Genomic DNA, 17,662 nt, shown 5'->3' with positions numbered 1-17,662 from the left:
CCTCTCCACAGGTGAGTATTAGTTTTTTATTTTAAAAATCACTTCAGACATGTTTTAAAAAGGCATTCCATTGATAGATGTGAAAATGTCACCTAGGAGAAAACATAGGAGAAAAAGTGAATTGTATGGTGCCCATAAGCCCATGTGCAATTAACCTTTTCCCTTGGTAATACATTTCCCAGTTGTCACTAAAAATACACTAACAAGTAAAAAACAATATTCAAAATGTTTGTAGTACATTTTTCACATACCTTTTACTACTTATTCAATTGCAAAATGCTTAAAATATATTTTAAAGAGAAGATTAGAAGCTTAGCCTGGATGTGCACACACACACGAAAAAAAAGTTACTCAAACTCCGAGCAAGCATAAAAAGCCGTTGTTTAATCCAGATATTTATTAATTTGTAAAACGAAATTTCTACAGACATAGCTGATCTAAGCGCCTAAATATGTCTGCTGCAATCTCCTAAGCTGAGGGAGTAGCGCTACACATAGCCACCAACCTCAGGGTAGCGACAGACTGCCAACAACCACATGGTAGCGACACAATGCCACCAACCATACGGAAGCAGCACATCGCCACCGACCACATAGTTTCGACTCAATGCTATGAACCATAGGGAAGCGGCAAATTGCCACCAATCACAGGCTACCCAACAGTGTCATCAACCAAAGGGTAGCGGCACACGGACACTTATATAGCAGCCGCGTCTACCCATCTGTAGCCAGCTATGCATTTTCTAAATGGAAAGTAAACTCAAATTTCTCTTCTTTTCAGCCTTGGCAACAGTCCTCTTTTTACTTGTTAAAGGGAACCTTAACTGAGAGGGATATGGATGTTTCCTTATAAACAATACCAGTTGCTTGGCAGTCCTGCTGATCTCTATGGCTGCAGTAGTGGCTGAATCAAACACCTGAAACAAGCATGCAGCTAATTCAGTCTGAGGCCCAGTGCACACCAAGCGTTTTTGGTAGCGTTTTCAAAACTGCTGCCGCCTGTGAAAACGCTTGGCTAATGTATCTCAATGGGATGGTGCACACCAGCGGTTTGAGGTTTTTAGCAAACCGCAAATGTGGCTCCTGCAGCATTTTTGCGGTTTGCAGATGCGTTTCTACCTCAATGTTAAGTATAGGAAAAGCTCAAACCGCTCTGAAAAACGGTTTTCCAGGCGTTCGTTACAGAAGCTGTTCAGTAACAGATTTACGGTAACAATATATGAAATCTGCTACACAAAAACGCTCCAAAAACACTAGGCATGTTTAGAAAACCTCTCTAAACATGCCTAGAATTCCTCTGAAAATCTGCTTAAAAAACCTATAGCGTTTTGCGGATCTGCTAGAAGTTTTTGGTGTGCACTGGGCCTCACTTCAGTCAGAGCACCTGATCTGCATGCTTGTTTAGTGGCTGTGGCTAAAAGTATTAGAGACATAGGATCAGCTGGAGAGTAAGGCAACTGGTATTATTTTAAAAGGAAAAATCCATATCGTTCTCAGTTTAGGTTTCCTTTAAGGATACAATTACAATGAGACTGTCCAGAAATTCCTACCTTGCTGCAAGAATAATCATCTGCATAGACCAGTGATCTGCAAACTTGGCTCTCCAGCTGTTTAGGAACTACATGTCCCACAATGCATTTGCCTTTATGAATCATGACTGTGGGTGTCAGACTCCTGCAATGCATTGTGGGACTTGTAGTTCCTTAACAGCTGGAGAGCCAAGTTTGCAGATCACTGGCATAGGCCAAGAGGCTTTCTTACTCAGTTTCGTCACTTGCAGCAATCCATTGATGGGCAATCATTATATGCCAATAAATAAAACGAATCAAGCCCAGCATTTGCCATTATTTTTCTTGCAATGTATAGCGCCACAAAAAAATTAATGTAATGTGGAACTATAAAACGTCAGACAAGCCACAGATTAGATGGATAGAGATCAGGTGGTTCAGTCTTCTGGCTCTTATGCAGGCTGACACAATGTGAGACCATAAGGGGCTTCAGAAAACTTTCATACAATAATTGCATCGTGGAGTAATTCAGATAGAGGGCAGGGGTGAGCTGCAGATCTCAGTAAGTTCACATCAGGTAAGAGAACTACTTGTTGAGGAGAAAAACTAGCAAAACCGTGATCTAACTTCCTTACAGACTCCTTTATTTATAAACGTGCTTAAAGAAAGAGAGTAGATCTCTGGAAGCTTGCATTATGATTTTTTTTTGTTAAGCATTATCATGTTTACAATTATTTTGTAACCATGAACACTTGCCATGTTGTCAGTCCTACCCCCTTTACATTGCTTCTAAAGAACCTACGTATTGTATATTTATGACTCCAGAAAAGTACAATAATCACATATCATGTCCATTTAATGTATGAGTGACAAATAGCAGCCATAACACTCACTATCCCTGAGAACATGTACCCCTGATGTAGGAAGCATTAGTGGCAATACACCAATAAGGTTAAAAATGAAGAAACTGCTGCCTAAAGAGGGAGGGAAAAAATACATAAAATCGATGGGAATTACATCATCAGCATAGCAGCTGTAATTGGGTAAATGACTGTTTGATGCTAAAGTTCATTTCATCTTTAGCAGTCTCGGCAGCATGATGTCTCTTTTTGAGATAGTGGGTACATTTGTCTTCTGTCTGCACCTTTACCCCTATGATTTAATTACCGGCAGCCACCATGGCAACATCTAACCAGTCATTAAAGCTTTCTACGGCAATGGGATTTCATTAGAAATAAATCAAATACAGCATTAAGTGATTAAGTTAATGCAGGCATTCAGCCTAAATAAAAATGTATGAACATATATAATATATACACGAAATACAACACTGTGACCAAGTACCATTAGAAAACTATTTCACTGCCTACTGGCAGATGAGTAGAATGGGATACAGGGCAGATCTATTGGTGTAGATAGCTCAGCTCAGCCCCTGCCCTGTTACAGAATATGTGATGTGAAACACATGCTGAAGTAAGCCTGGGGAAAGGGTACTTTTTCTTTATTTTGCTTTTTATATGCTGGGATTCTGAGTATATTCTACATTTAGGCGAGACTTGCTCTTTCGCCTGTCATCAGTGGAAGTGCCTCGGTAATACTTTACAGACCACTTTTCTCCTTTCTAGCGATAGTCAGAAAATCATTAGCTTAAATAGGAGCAGCGCTGCTAAATTTAGGCCTTTTTTTCTTCCTTCAGTAAAGCTAGGCTCACAAACCCTTTAACGCATCTAATACACACATAACAACAGGGAGATCAAATGTCACATGGCCACAGAATATCATCATCATCACACTTTTCGGTCTTTGTTTAGGTCAGGATATATACTTGTAAGGAAAGGTCATAGAAGGTTGAATTCATTACACGGCGGTCCTGCAGCAAGGATCACACTCCATGCGTTGGGACAAACCGTCAGAGGGAAAACAGATGTCAGTTTATCCTTGGCATCTCATGTGACATCACATTTGTATGCTCCAATGAGAATAAATAATATCCACTCAACAAATAGTAACAATCAAGTTCAGCTAATTACTGGTTTTGGATTAGATTTATCCACGAGGAGTGAAACCCTTAAGATTTAACTGAAATAAAACCGACAGATTTCCTCCGAATGGACCATTCCCTCATGATTGCCCCCATAACAATACAGTCATCTTACCCGTGTTCTGTCTTCTATCTCATAAACTCGAAGTTGCATGGGAATGTTAAAGCTGTGAAGTATGTTGCCACCGAACACCAGAGAGTCTGCCGGAGTGTACACAGCATGGATCCATCCTGAAATCAGAAAGTAGGCAGCTGTGAGGAGGGCTGCAGACGCAGATAGAACGTGTCTTCAGAGCAAAGGTGGCCTGCGGCAGGAGAAAGCTGGCTTCTTCCAGCAACTTGATCAATAGAGAGCCGCACATTGTTTTTCATGGCACAGGTTATGGCCTTAAAACTGCTCTCCCTCCTCCACGTTGTGCTCTCATTCAGCTCTGCAGCTAGAAATGTGTGGGGCTTTTTTTTTCCTTAGCAAGATATGTAATGCAGGGAGGCTGCCTCTCATCAGCTAACCAGCAGGAAGAAAACAGGCGGACTCTCAGACCAGTAAGAATGAAAAGATTCACTCTCCCAACCCCCTACCCGAAGGGAAAAACACACACTTGAGCCATTAAACACGGTCAGAGCTATGCGAGGAGCTTCAAGGAAGCAATTCCAGGGCAGTTCATAGGGAAAGGAAGTTAAAAAAAAAAAGTGCGAAAGGATTAGAGTTTATTAGACACTAAGCACAAGATATACACAAGCAGATCAGTTAGAGCTTTGTGTTTTTTGGCACAAGGATCAGATGTTTGATTATTTTTGTAATCGCCTTCTCCAAAGCAAGGAATGTGAAGGAATAAAAAAAATGTTTCATCAGAATAATACAAAATGTGTTTACCAATCAGACAATTATTTTACAGTGCCACACCACTGAAACATTGTTAAGTGTTGCCATGCGCCCTGACACTTTACTGTTTGGCAGAGGGCAGTTTTTAAATGCTTTCCACTATACTCAGCAAAACATTCACGCGCCAGTATGGATTTCATAAGGGCTGCTCACAAGGCTCAGTGAACCCTAGAGGCACAGGGAGGGACATTGAGTGCAGCCAGAAGCAGATGGAGCTCAGGTACTATGGAGGCACCCATCTCCACATAGCCAAAGGCTTGATCACAGCATTCCTGTCACATATGGCTGCAGACCTGCCTCAGCCATTACAAGCATTCACAAAAACCGGAATTTGCTAATGGATCAATTATGAGGAAAAAAAACTGGCTGAACTAGATATATTCACAAGATGGCCACATACGATACAATAAAATTATACAATTTTACAGCAATTCGATTTATACGATTTTACAGCAATTCGATAAAAACAAACAATCAGCTGTCCCGAAAAATGTAAAGCTTTTTTTTATGAGTGAGATATTCAACCGATCTCACTTTTTTTTATTACATAAGTCGATTGGGAGTGTTGGATTTTTCTGATCAATTTTAATGAAAATTGAATGGCATAGGGAAGATTGTCAATTTATTAATGTATGTAATGTTTTTTTTCTACGTTTTCAATCCAATTTGTTTCATAATTTGTGGAAAAATTGTGGTACATTGGTCAGATTTTTTACGTTACAATCAATCGGAAAAATGGATTGTAATGCTTGAATTGAAAAGAAATGTAAAAAGAATTGTATGGTGTGTGGCCACTTCTATGGTGCCCATTAACGCTACAATTTTTTCATCAGATGCGATGTTTCAAACGCACTTTTTACAATCATAATTAATCAGAAGGTAATTATCAATTGTTCCCATAAATGGGTCAATTAGAGCATTTTATCATAAAATTCAACTTTTGAATAGATTACATTTTCTGTTTTAATCATTTTACATCGATTTTTGCCACACACTGCACAGTTTTCTGTACAATTTGATCATAAAAAGTGTGTTAAAAGATCGCATCGGATGATAGAATTGTTCCGTCCGGGCCTATTTCCACTAGCACACATTGCAAATCGCATCCATAAAAAAACGCATGCATTTTTTAAAACGCATGCGTTTTTATGCATGTTTTTCACATGAAAATTTGCAATGTGATATTAAAACTTCCTAGCAACATCACATGCCCAGCAACTCATCATACACACCTTGTTTAACTGACATTCATCTGCAGATCAGACAATCATCTGCAGATCTGAAAATCCATCCTGGTGGAACTGATCTGCAAATGAATGTCTGTTAAACAAGGTGTGTATGATTATCTGCAGATCTCATAGACTATGAATGCAATTTGCAGGAACGGATCTTTTGCAGGAACAGATCTTTTGCAGATACTGATCTTTTGAATGTCTACAGCATCTTTGTGTGCAGCATCTTGCAAAGATTTCTGTCTGATGGGGAGTTCAGCTCCATAGAATAGACTGTGTAGGTATGGCTCTCATACTACATGGAAGGGGGTAAAATTGGTCTGTGATCTTTCATTTTCCAAAGACTATGGTCTGATGTGTGTATGAGCCTTTAGACTTACTTTTCCAAAAACAGTAAAGTACTGATCCATGGATTGTGCTGGATTGCCATGTAGAGTCAATAAGTATTTCTACCTTAAATTTAAAGGAAATTACCTCATGCTTTCAAAAGACTTTTTTCTTTTTTGCTTTTTTTTTTTTTTTTTTTTTTTTGGGAGATGAAGTTTTCATGGGCCAAATTCAATTGTAATTTTTCTTTCAACCAAAGTATGCAATGGTGGCCATATACTATTATTACTTAGTATTTACATAGCGCCGACATCTTCCTCAGCGCTGTGCACAGTATAGTGTCTTATCACTTAAAGGGGTACTACAGCGAAAAACTGTAAAATGTAAAATATGTCCACACATACAAATAAGAAGTAAGTTTCTTCCAGAGTAAAATGAGCCATAAATTACTTTTCTACTATAATGCTGTCACTTTACAGTAGACAGTAGAAATCTGACAGAAGTGACAGGTTTTGGACTAGTCCATCTCTTCATAGGGGATTCTCAGCCAGGCTTTTATTCTTTATAAAGATATTCCCTAAAAAGGATTTAAACAATGATGCTGGCCAGCTTCCCTGCGCCCTACACAGTGTTTTGGCAGTTGGACAGAGCAACTCCCATTTACTAAGTGCTTTTCAAAATAAATATATCCCTGAGAATCCCCTATAAAGAGATGGACTAATCCAAAACTTATCACTTTTGTCAGATTTCTACAAAACCTGTCCAACCTACATTTCTGATCTTACTCAGGAGGTACACACCTAGCTGCTCACTCCGTTCCTCCAATGAACTTCGCCTGACCGTCCCCCGCATCACACAGTCCCATGCACGCCTCCAGGACTTCACAAGAGCTGCTCCAACAGTTTTGAACCCTCTACCTCCACCCATTAGAGCAGCCCCCTCCTTCAACATCTTCAAGAAGGCCCTCAAAACTCACCTTTTCAACTTACCACCCCTCACAATTGCTCTAAACCCACAACGGAACTCTGGTCCCTACCTTTCATATCTCTACCTCTGCTTCTAGACTGTAAGCCTTTAGGCAGGGTCCTCCTCCTTTTGTGTCCTACCTGATCATGCACCTCCATTACTGTGAACCCATGCTATGCACTTGAATGAACCTAACTTGCCTAATGTCCATGCTCCATCCAGTGACTGACTAAGCATTACCTGGTACTCATACTGTGCTGCATGATCTGGTCTTTCTTGTATTCCTGTATTGTCATATTGCTGTATGTCACCCCTAAATATTGTCTGTAACCTAAATTAATGTTCAGCACTGCGTAATATGTTGGCGCTTTATAAATACAATAAATAATAATAATAATAATAATAAGTGACAGCAACATAGGAGAAAAGTAATTTATGGCTCATTTTACTTTGGAAAAAAAAATGTACTTCTTATTTGTATATGTTTGCAAATATTTTAAATTTTACAGTTTTTCGCTGTAGTGCCCCTTTAAAGAGACTCTGAAGCGAGAATAAATCTCGCTTCAGAGCTCATAAATAGCAGGGGCACGTGTGCCCCTGCTAAAACGCCGCTATCCCGCGGCTAAACGGGGGTCCCTTCACCCCCAACCCACCCCCCGCAAAAGTGTGTCGTAGAAAGGTCGCAGAATTTCCCTTCCTGGAGGCAGGGCTAATGGCTGCAGCCCTGCCTCCAGTCGCGTCTGTCAGCGGCGCATCGCCGCCTCTCCCCCGCCCCTCTCAGTGAAGGAAGACTGAGAGGGGCGGGGGAGAGGCGGAGATACGCACTGACAGACGCGCGTGGGGCAGGGCTGCGGCGGTTAGCCCTGCCCCAACCAGGAAGCGCTCCCCGGGTGTATCGAGGGGGATTTGGGGGTGAAGGGACCCCCGTTAAGCCGCGCTATAGCACACGTGCCCCTGCTATTTATGAGGTCTGAAGCGAGATTTATTCTCGCTTCAGACTCTCTTTAACTGTCCCTCAGAGGACTTATCTGTATTTTTGGGGGGGGGGGGGGTGGGAGGAAACCCACGCAGACATGGGGAGAACATACAAACTCCGTGCAGATGGTGTCCTGGCTGGGACCCAGGGACCCTGCATTGCAAGGCGAGAGTGCTAACCCCGGCCCCCCACGTACTGCCCATTAACCATTTTTCATAGACTAGAAATCAGAATCTATGAATAAATAAAGGTAGGTTGTCAATAAATGTTGGTTATTCTATTTGTGAGCGGTGGGGAGATGAAGTGGACGATTGTGACTGAACTTCTTGATTTGTATTAACTCATGCAGTACAAAACCAGCGGTGGTAAGGATGTAATGGGGATTAGATGACAGCTCTGCTGAAATACCGTCTAGTATCTATTTAGAGTCAAGTGAGATGCAAATAATTTTGACTTGCATGCAAATTGTACGCCGTTTACGCCAAGCATTTTCACTTCCTGCCAATTCTGACTCGCCCTGTTCCAAGCTGCATACAATTTGCACTGAATCTGCATGCAAACAAAAAGTATTAGAAACGGATTAACTAACCCTATATCTTAAGGTGCCCATTAGGATCAGTAAAACAATTGTTCCCACTTATTCATTTTCCTTAGTCCATCCGAATTTCGGATCAATTCTATTAGTCTGATCGGATTGCTTATTCTACCCTCTGCTGATGGGCCCGAACTATCATTTCCGATTCAGAAATTCAATACCATCAGGCAGTTGAACGTTCAAGAGATTGTAGGGATAATGGACACCTTAAAAGGGTACAAGGTGGCAGACAAGGTAAACAATCAGGAAGCAATTAGCAATCATGTCTTCCATATTCATATATTTAACTATCCTTTAAAAGTCCTACTGCTAAAAGCACACTTCCAAATAAACAAAAGGGTCTGTGGCAACGCTTCTACATGGCATCACTGTTCTAAGTAAAAGAAAAACAAGCACCAACATTTTTACTGCAGCTTAGGCAGAAGAATATGATTAGAAGCAACAAGGGTGTTCCATGCTTTGACAGACTGCAGTCACAACACAGGTCACTCTTGTTTTCAGTCACATGTAACCTTTCTAAAAAGGTATGTACAGATGCCAAACTTTTAGAGCTAGAGCATCTGTCACTCATGCAAAATGTAGTGTTAGTATACCTGTCCCATGACATCAGTTAGCAATCAGTCGTGACAAATAAGCCCTATGTATGCGATTGAGCGTATTTCCACTTGCTTGTCTGCTGCTTATTACTCCCTCCCCCCATAGATTAGAGCAGGGTGCATTGCTTTAGCCAAGCAATGTGTCTGTACAGGGATCTGTTCCTAAAACTCCTGCCCAAAACTATCACCTTTGATTATCCTGGACATTAATAAGTGCGTAGCTTAAAGTGAACCAAGCACCATTTTAGCACCCAGGACATCTCAACGGCACATTAAAAATACATGCCAACGTGTCTCATTATTAAAAAAAACAACTTCAATTTTACCTTTCATTTTTACATTTAAAGTTTGGCACAGGTTTTATTAGCCTACTTCAGCCAGACGGCCCGACCGCAGAGGTTTCAAGCAGCTAAGAACTAATGGATTATTGCACACATTACCCAGAAGTAAATACCTTTTCATCAACATAGGGGGGTGGGTAATTAGGACACTTCTTCAAAGAGCTTATCCAGAGGGAATGTGTGAAGATAGCATCTGTGACTTTTGTAAATAAGGATGGAGAGAATGGCAGGTGGAATATGGCAGCTTCTATAGTATTACAAACCAGAAGAAATTCCAGGGAAAAAAAGGGTGCTTAGTTCCCTTTAAACACAATGAGATAATACAAGCAGAAAGGGTGACCATACAGGACTTCCATCTTGGAGAAAATAAAGAAGCAAGGTGCTCCATTTTGTAACAGTTTATTAGGCCCCAGTTTCTGCTCAACAATAGCGCTATGACATCATCATGTATGTCATGTAAAAGTACAGCTGTGAATGCCAGTCTGTTTGGGGACTTCTGTCCCACCTTCTGCACCAATGTGAGGGCAAGAGGAGATCTTGGACAGTGTGTACTACATAGGAGGTTAGCAACGCATTCTGTAGCTATTGAGGGGGCAATGGTGCAGTGCACAATTGAGCAGCACAGAGCAAGAAGAGCAAGTAGGAGATAAACACCCCTGACTTGCGCTCGATCAAGACAATCCACCAGGCAGATTGCATGGCGACGCATGGAGAGGGATCAGCAACCACTGTATACACCCCTGATACTAAGTAGAGGCAACCCTGACTGGTTAGTAGAGAACTATCTAGTGTGTGTACAAGGCTTCACATCACCTATCCACTTTTGTCTTTTACACCAAAGGAGGCGAGGGCAAACATTTCTGAAAATCATGAAAACCTCTATTTGATGAAAAGGAGCCTAGACAATAACCTATTTATGGTCACTTGAATAATCAACAAAATATCAAATGAGCATCCGCTGTGAAACGTTTTATTGCACGGATTGGGGTTGTAGTGGCAAGAAGATAATTGGTCCCATAGTTTTGCACTGCATGATACAGAGCAAGGCTAACAGGGCAGCAGTTGAAGCATTTTCAATCCAAGATCGATAGCTTTTGTCTGAAGAGGGTCTGGCTGGACACAGTCTTTCTTCTAAAAATTTGCACAAAACAGAGTTTGAACTACCTCCTGTAACCTCCACAAGGAGTTTTTTTAACTTATGGTAAAAAAGGCACTCGAGGTGACATTTTGGACCCTCATCACCTGGAGATTTTGCCCAACTAGGCAAACTCCCATTAGAAAATGTGGGCCCCTCCTAATATGTCTTTCTCTACCTATTTTACATCACTGTTGAAATTTTATCACATTAGGCCCTGACAAACTACAGAGTGTTTTTTTAAAAACAATGCTTCTCCAATGTGTCAGAGCCTTTTACACCTGTATTATTGTGCTGAATAAAATGTTAATAGTGGCATTTGATCAATTGATCTAGAAGAACTGACCACAATTCTGTGGGCTATAAATTTAAACTGTCTCAGTTGCTTCATGTAATCCCAGACAAACTCCATGATCTTGTGATCAGGGCTTTGTCAGGGCCATACCATCTCTTCTAGAATGCCTTCATTTTACTTTTCACTAGAGGTGGTTCTTCTCATCCAAATTCTGCTCTTCAGGCCTTTGGCAAACAAATTTCTTTCAGGTGCAGCCAAACAATAAAGATGGTCGGTCCAGTTTTCTTAACACAGCAGACATTTATTTATTTATTTATTTTTTAATTACATACCAGATCACTGTGGAAAAGGTCAAAAGCCACATCAACTGCAGCAGTGAGACTGCTATTACACAATTCGTGATGGGCGCACTTCTTGCGGTGCAGTTCATCTGGTTAGTATATTGTTCACACTTTTTGCACTGTGGTTTGTTGCATGACCGACAAACCTGCAAACTAGTGCTGGTGACTTGGCAGGTTTATGGACCAGCAAATTCCAATATAAACACGGGTTTATGTTTGCCTGGCAAACCACACTGCAAACAGCTTCCCGATCTCCAGCTCCCAATCTCTGCCCCTTCTCCTGCCTGGCTTGCCTACCCACTCACCTCAAGCGAGACAGACTGACATTACTTGCGAGAGAGCATAGGGAACTGGATGGGTGGGTTGGATGGGCAATGTGTAGGAGAAAAGGCCGCTGTTTGGCTGTAACTTTGTAAGCAAAGCTGATCAGCTACACACCAGCCCATTCACCTGCTACTTGTGCACTGGCGGTGACATCAGCCTAATTCCTCTGCTAGGTGAGAGAGCTGGTACACCAAGCAGAGGAAGGAGCAACTCTGGCCAGGGATCGAGAGTTGGAATGAAAAACATCTTGCATTGTAGAGGGGAAAACAGCAAACCTTCAAGCACTCGTGGACACACAGATTCACAATCCTGCAAATGTCAATATACGTGGGTTTAAAAACACGTTTGATGCAGTGAACTGCCATCCCTAGACACAATAATTCTGTCTACTTACTAATGGTGCAAAGTGCTAGACAAGGTATACAATCAATATTTTAGAAGACATTGAATGTTTACCTCTCAACCACAAATTGTATAATGTATGCCTAGAAAATTTTATAATGTATGTCTTCTTCCTAAGTTTATAGTCTGTTGTACCTGTGTTTTGGGGGCTTTGTCATCGTCCATTTCTTTGCGTTTCTGAAGAATGGCTAGAATAGTGCATGAGAAATACCTGTCTTCTGTAAAATTTCAGCCTTTTTTTTTTACAATTAACTTTCTTTGGTGACCCAGTTTCACTCCTCCTACACAGCTGATTTTGATCTAATGATTTGAGTTTCCACCTACTGCACAGGTTTTCCCTGCTGATCATTAGCACCTGTATGTTACAACTGATTAACCATGCACTGGACTACATACCTGAAAAATCCGTAACAAAGGATAGCTTTGTCAACTGATTTAGTGTTTAAAGGCAAAAGTATAGTCAAACCAAATGTTGATTAGATTTTGTTTCCTGTTGCACGTTGAAAAAAAACTACATCACAGCTTTTTAACCTACAATCTAGAGGACTCTTGCGGCATTGTACAACAGACACAGCTTGAAGCAAACCTGAAGCAATGTAAAAAATAAATAAATAAATCCCATAGAGCTTCCCTGGTCCTCTCTCCACGTCTTTGTTCCCCCACTGTCCCCCATTCAAAATTCGAGTGACTCCGGCAGGCTTCAGAAGCCACCTGGACCCGCGTATGCACAGTACGGATCCGCTCACCTTTGGGAGTACTCAGGGACGCTAGTACTTCCGATGACTAGTACTTCTGATGGTCGTTTACGCGGCGTCGCGACATGGGTACAGGTGCACGATTATGCGAATGTCGCATGGCGATAAACGCCTGGTACGGCGGACCGGATCTTTAAGATCTCTGACGACACCTGCAAAGTAACATGATCGCTTCACTTTCCCGTTCACGCCCGTCATCTAACCCACCAGCAGGAAGATGAATCCCTGGATGTCTTCCTGTGTCATTGCGGTGAGTAAGGTTTTAGGCCCTGTTCACAGTGGTCAGTTGTGTTGCTGAATAATTCTGCATAGTTAACTCACTGCTCATACAATTCTATGGTCCTGTTCACAATACAGGGTTGTAACTGAGCACATTATTCTAACTCGCTGCATGCAGGCCTTGTTTTTAAGTCTATGTCCAGTCCCCATTACAGTTCAAAGCGATAATAATGCATTATAATGCAACGGACCTCTGTGAACCTAGCCTCAGAGTTATTCGACCTGCAGGTCGAACAACATTAACTGGGAGGGAGCACTGGATTAAAGGAATACTATTGATACCCAAGTATTCTAAAATGACAGTGTGCAAATAATGTCTAAGTAGCTGTGTAAACATCTTCCTACTTTTCATGTTAAATATCAGAGGCAAAAGCTGTAATTTATTGAGGGTAGGATTTAGCTATATTGGGACAAATCAATTGCAGAAGGGGTGTCTGCTTCAATGCACAGCCAGAGTTGCATATCAGACTACAGAAAGAAAATATCAAACATATCAAACTCTGAAAGCACAAAACAGTATGAAAAGCTGTGACAATTAGTTACATTTCCTCTGCTCTCTTCAGACAGGTCAGTCAGAAACACAGGACACAGGATCTGCAGCTGTTGGGAGCTTTGTCTCTGTCACACACAGAGCTACACAGAGTTAACTGATCAAGTGTGAGGGGAATTTCCCCTCTCCTCATGGCTCAGTCAGCCGTCAGTTTTGGCGTCAGTAAAGTTTGAATGTATTTTGATAACAGTAAACAATGACGTTGCTACTAAAATGTATACACCAATACTTAGCAGCACTTCCCAAACAATTCCTGTGTCAATTGAAAAAAATATGTAAATCGATAGTATTCCTTTAAGGTCACAGAGAGAGGACTGGGAAAGCTCTATGCTATCCAGAGCCTTCTCTCTATATAAGTGAGTATTTTTTTTAGGTCCTTCATGTTCACATAAAAATAAAAATACAGCATATACACAGTGGTGCAGCACGCCTTCTAAAATGTACACAGAGATGAAATAATAGGGATATACAGCAATACCAAAAAGCACAAGGAGAGGCTGACCCCTGCCTGTAGCAGCTTACACTCTCTATTTACATACACAGACCATGGTTGAAAGGAACTACTGCTATTTTCACATTGTCACTGCACTATTCACCTATGTCATGAATATGACCACAATTGTTTGAGCACAGCGGCTATTACCTGATGGGATAAAGAAGGTGTGTCCTTGCTTGAGTTCAATCTTCTGACAGCCTTGTGATCTGTCTCCTAAAAATATATCGGTTTGTTTCCCTGATAATAGCCATTCCTCATAAAGCTGCAAATTATATACAGTGGGAGGAATCAGCCAGAATACCTGTAAGAGAGATAGGAAATGTTATGTGACCAATGGAAAGTATGATCAGCCCATGCCTACACATCGAATGTTGGAAATATGCCCCTATTTACAGGGATATCATTAGTACAGTGGAACGTTGGCTATAACTTTATTTTATTTTTTGTAGAAGGGCTGGAACCTCTCTAAAGGTAACCAGAAACAACAAAATCTCATGGATGATCGGTCGTTTCTGATCATCGTTATGATAGATCGGAAACAATCAATTGGCATGACTACAGGCCAAAAACCTTCTAACCAATTTCACCAGATTGATGGATTCAATCACTTTTTTTGGACTGATACCATGAATCTGATCAAATCGGTCAGCAGGTTTTTCTTTAGTAGGCATGACCAATCTATCATAACGATCAGGAAACCAGGGCTGTGGAGTCAGAGTTGAGGAGTCTGAGTAATTTTTGGGTACCACGACAAGTCAGAATGTGTGTGTGAGAAAACGCGGAAAAGCCGCCACCTGTACCAAGAGCAAGGCAGCTGACTCCGCGTCCAACGCGGCGGTTTGCACGCATAGACACGCGTCTGGTAGTATGGTGGAATGCGGAAAAGCCGCGGCATGTCCTGACAGCAAAGCGGCTGTTTCTGCGTCCAACGCGGCGGTTTGCATGCAGCAGCGTGCGCTTGGTGTGGCTCGGTCTGTTAGTGCACATAGGCAGATGGAGAGCTACGCGCGCGCGGGCCTGAACTCAGGACCATTATACCAGCAGGGGAAGTGTCAGCTGATCAGGAAGATCAGCGGATTCCTGCAGGACTCATGATTGGCTGAATGGCTCGGGCGGGGCGGCAGAGTCCAACAACTATATATTCTGCTGCTTGTCAGTTGCTGGTTGTCTGCCATTGCTAACACTTACGTGAAGGCACTCAGACCATAGTCAGATCCTTACAGTGTGTTTGAACTAGGTGGACCTAGGAATTCACACTTAGCCAGATTCTGTTGATAGCTTAAAGTACTAATTGAATTGTATTATTTGTTAGACTAGTTCCAGGGTGTTGATGATCACGGAACTCACACCCAAGACTAGGGAACTGTATTGTCTTTTATGTTATGCTCCAGACTAGTTCCGGAGTGTTGTGAATACGGACCTCACACCCAAGACTAGGATTGTGCTACTACTGTATTACGTTAGCCCAGTTCAGGGCAAGACCTTATATCAGCAGCAGGGCTTCCTGCAACCCCAGCCTCGGTCCCTCGCTCAGGGGTCCACAGGCTACAGGAATATCACCCACAGTCAGGGGTGAATTCCTCAGGAGTCTCAGGCCGCCAGCTCCTCTGGTGGTCTTCACTCAGAGTTGTTACTGTTGCACCAAACACACTCTCTCAGGTGTCTAGAGGTTAGACATATCTGATTGACGATTCCGCAGATCCTCAATAATCGGGTATATCTGTATTCTTGGTGATACTGCGGATCCCCAAGGATCAGATTCTCTCTCTGGTTGCTGACACCGATCGTTACAGAGTGGGTTCATAAACGGAGGAGTCTAATGATTTTTGTACCCACTTCATACCGCTGCAAGGGCTGTGGAGTTGAAGTCGGTGTCGAGGAGTCAGAGCAATTTTGGGTACCTGGAGTTGGTGGTTTCATAATAGGAGTCGAAGTTGGCATTTGAGTCGGATGACTTTTGTACCGACTCCACAGCCCTGTCGGAAATTAAAAAGATGCACCTGTATCTGCAGTACCAAATCTAGCAAGAGGTAAAACGGACGGTCAGACATGAGATAGCTCAGTGGAGTAGGGATCCGGGGTAGTGGCAAAGCCTGGGGCCCCCCTGGTTAAGCCCCATACACACGCTCAACAGCGGTCTTTTATGCGGCAACTTTTGTTGTGAAACAAGTAGGAAGAAACAGAAAAAGTTGCTTGCTGTTGTTCAAACAACTGAGAAGACCTCAATCCAACAGTTGGATTGACATCTTATCAGTCTTGTCAGTTGTTTGAACAATAGCACACAACTTTTTCTGGTTGTTTCAACTTGTTTCACAACAAAAGTTGTTTGATAATTGTGCTGCATAAAAGACCGCTTTTGAGCGTATGTATGGGGATTTACTTTTGCAGCTCCTTTTGCAGCTTATCTTACTTTTGCAGCTCACATTTACTTAGAGGAGAAAAAAAGAATGGGCCGACCTACCTTGCCACCCCGAAAAACATGGTACCACACAGACGTCCCACCAAAGTCAATATGGAAGTCAGTATAACAGCCCTTCACGCTCATCAAACAGTACCTGTGAAATAGATCATCTGTTCGAATCAATACATAAATCTGTAGATTCAGAGCACAACAACAAAAATGCACAAAGTGTACTGGAGAACGATGGAAACACATAATTCAGTGTTTGCTGCTCAGAGAATTTGCAACAACCAAATTAACAATATACTTGCTTTTAACTACTATAGGCTAATATTTACATTTTGATTTTGTACAAAACTGAGCAAATTAGGATTCATATTGTTCTATAGTAACCATGAAATGACAATGGAGAGTAAAAAGTGATCGGGATCCTTGGAGAGTAAAAAATGGAGAGTAAAAAGTGATCCTTTGCGCTCTATATTAAGCCACATTCAAGCTGCAATATATCTGTGCCATGAAACATTCATAAGATTCAATACAGAGTTTTGCAGCCATGTGAAAGAGTACATCCTATAGAAATATGGCTTAAAGTGAATGGGAACTGCATTTAAAAAAATTAGACATACTTACCCAAGGAGAGGGAAGGCTCTGGGTCCTATAGAGCCTTCCCGCTCCTCTCCTGGTCCCCTCATTCCAGTGCTGGCTCACCCGGTAGCAGTATTTGACTAATTTAGTCAAATACTGCTTTACCCGGCCGAAGGAGGCTTCAGAAGTCTTCAGGGAGCCCGAGTGCTCCTGAAGAAGGGCGGCCCTGTACTGCGCCTGCGCAAGCACGCTCTCTTGCACGCTAACGCCTGTGCAGTATGGAGCCGCACGTCTTCGGGAGGACACGGCTCCTGAAGACTTCCAAATACCCTTTCGGCAGGGGATTGAAACGGGGGGGGGGGGGGGGGAGCCAGCACAGGATAGAGAGCACCGAGAGAGGAGACGGGAGGCTCTATATGACCCAGAGCCTTCCCTCTCCTTAGGTAAGTATTTGCTTCTTTTTTTTTTAAATAGCGGATCCCATTCACTTTAAAGGGACCGGAAATTGAGAAGGAAATGGATTTTTCCTTTTAAAATAATACCAGTTCCCTGTCTCTCCTGCTGATCCTGTGTCTCTAATACTTTTAGCCACAGCCCCTGAACAAGCATGCAGATCAGGTGCTCTGACTGAAGTC

General features: G+C 42.1%; 1 protein-coding gene across 6 annotated transcripts in view; it reads right to left on the bottom strand.

Annotated features, from left to right (window-relative positions):
* KDM2B (lysine demethylase 2B) overlaps positions 1-17,662 on the bottom strand; it is a 186,526-nt gene that overhangs the window by 100,526 nt on the left and 68,338 nt on the right. For 5 of the 6 annotated variants that reach the window (XM_068245065.1, XM_068245075.1, XM_068245084.1 and 2 more), the window contains 3 exons: positions 16,503-16,596; positions 14,189-14,342; positions 3,664-3,779 (listed from right to left, as the gene is read on the bottom strand). In XM_068245065.1, coding sequence (XP_068101166.1) covers positions 3,664-3,779; positions 14,189-14,342; positions 16,503-16,596 — 364 coding nt within the window. Of the gene's footprint in view, positions 1-3,663; positions 3,780-14,188; positions 14,343-16,502; positions 16,613-17,662 lie in introns of all 6 variants that reach the window. The other variant, XM_068245112.1, reaches the window with a different exon arrangement.

This window comes from Hyperolius riggenbachi, chromosome 1 (assembly GCF_040937935.1).
Source record: "Hyperolius riggenbachi isolate aHypRig1 chromosome 1, aHypRig1.pri, whole genome shotgun sequence".
NCBI lineage: Eukaryota > Metazoa > Chordata > Amphibia > Anura > Hyperoliidae > Hyperolius > Hyperolius riggenbachi.
The sequence above is the reverse complement of the archived record's forward strand: the minus strand, read 5'-3'. Positions and strand labels throughout refer to the sequence as shown.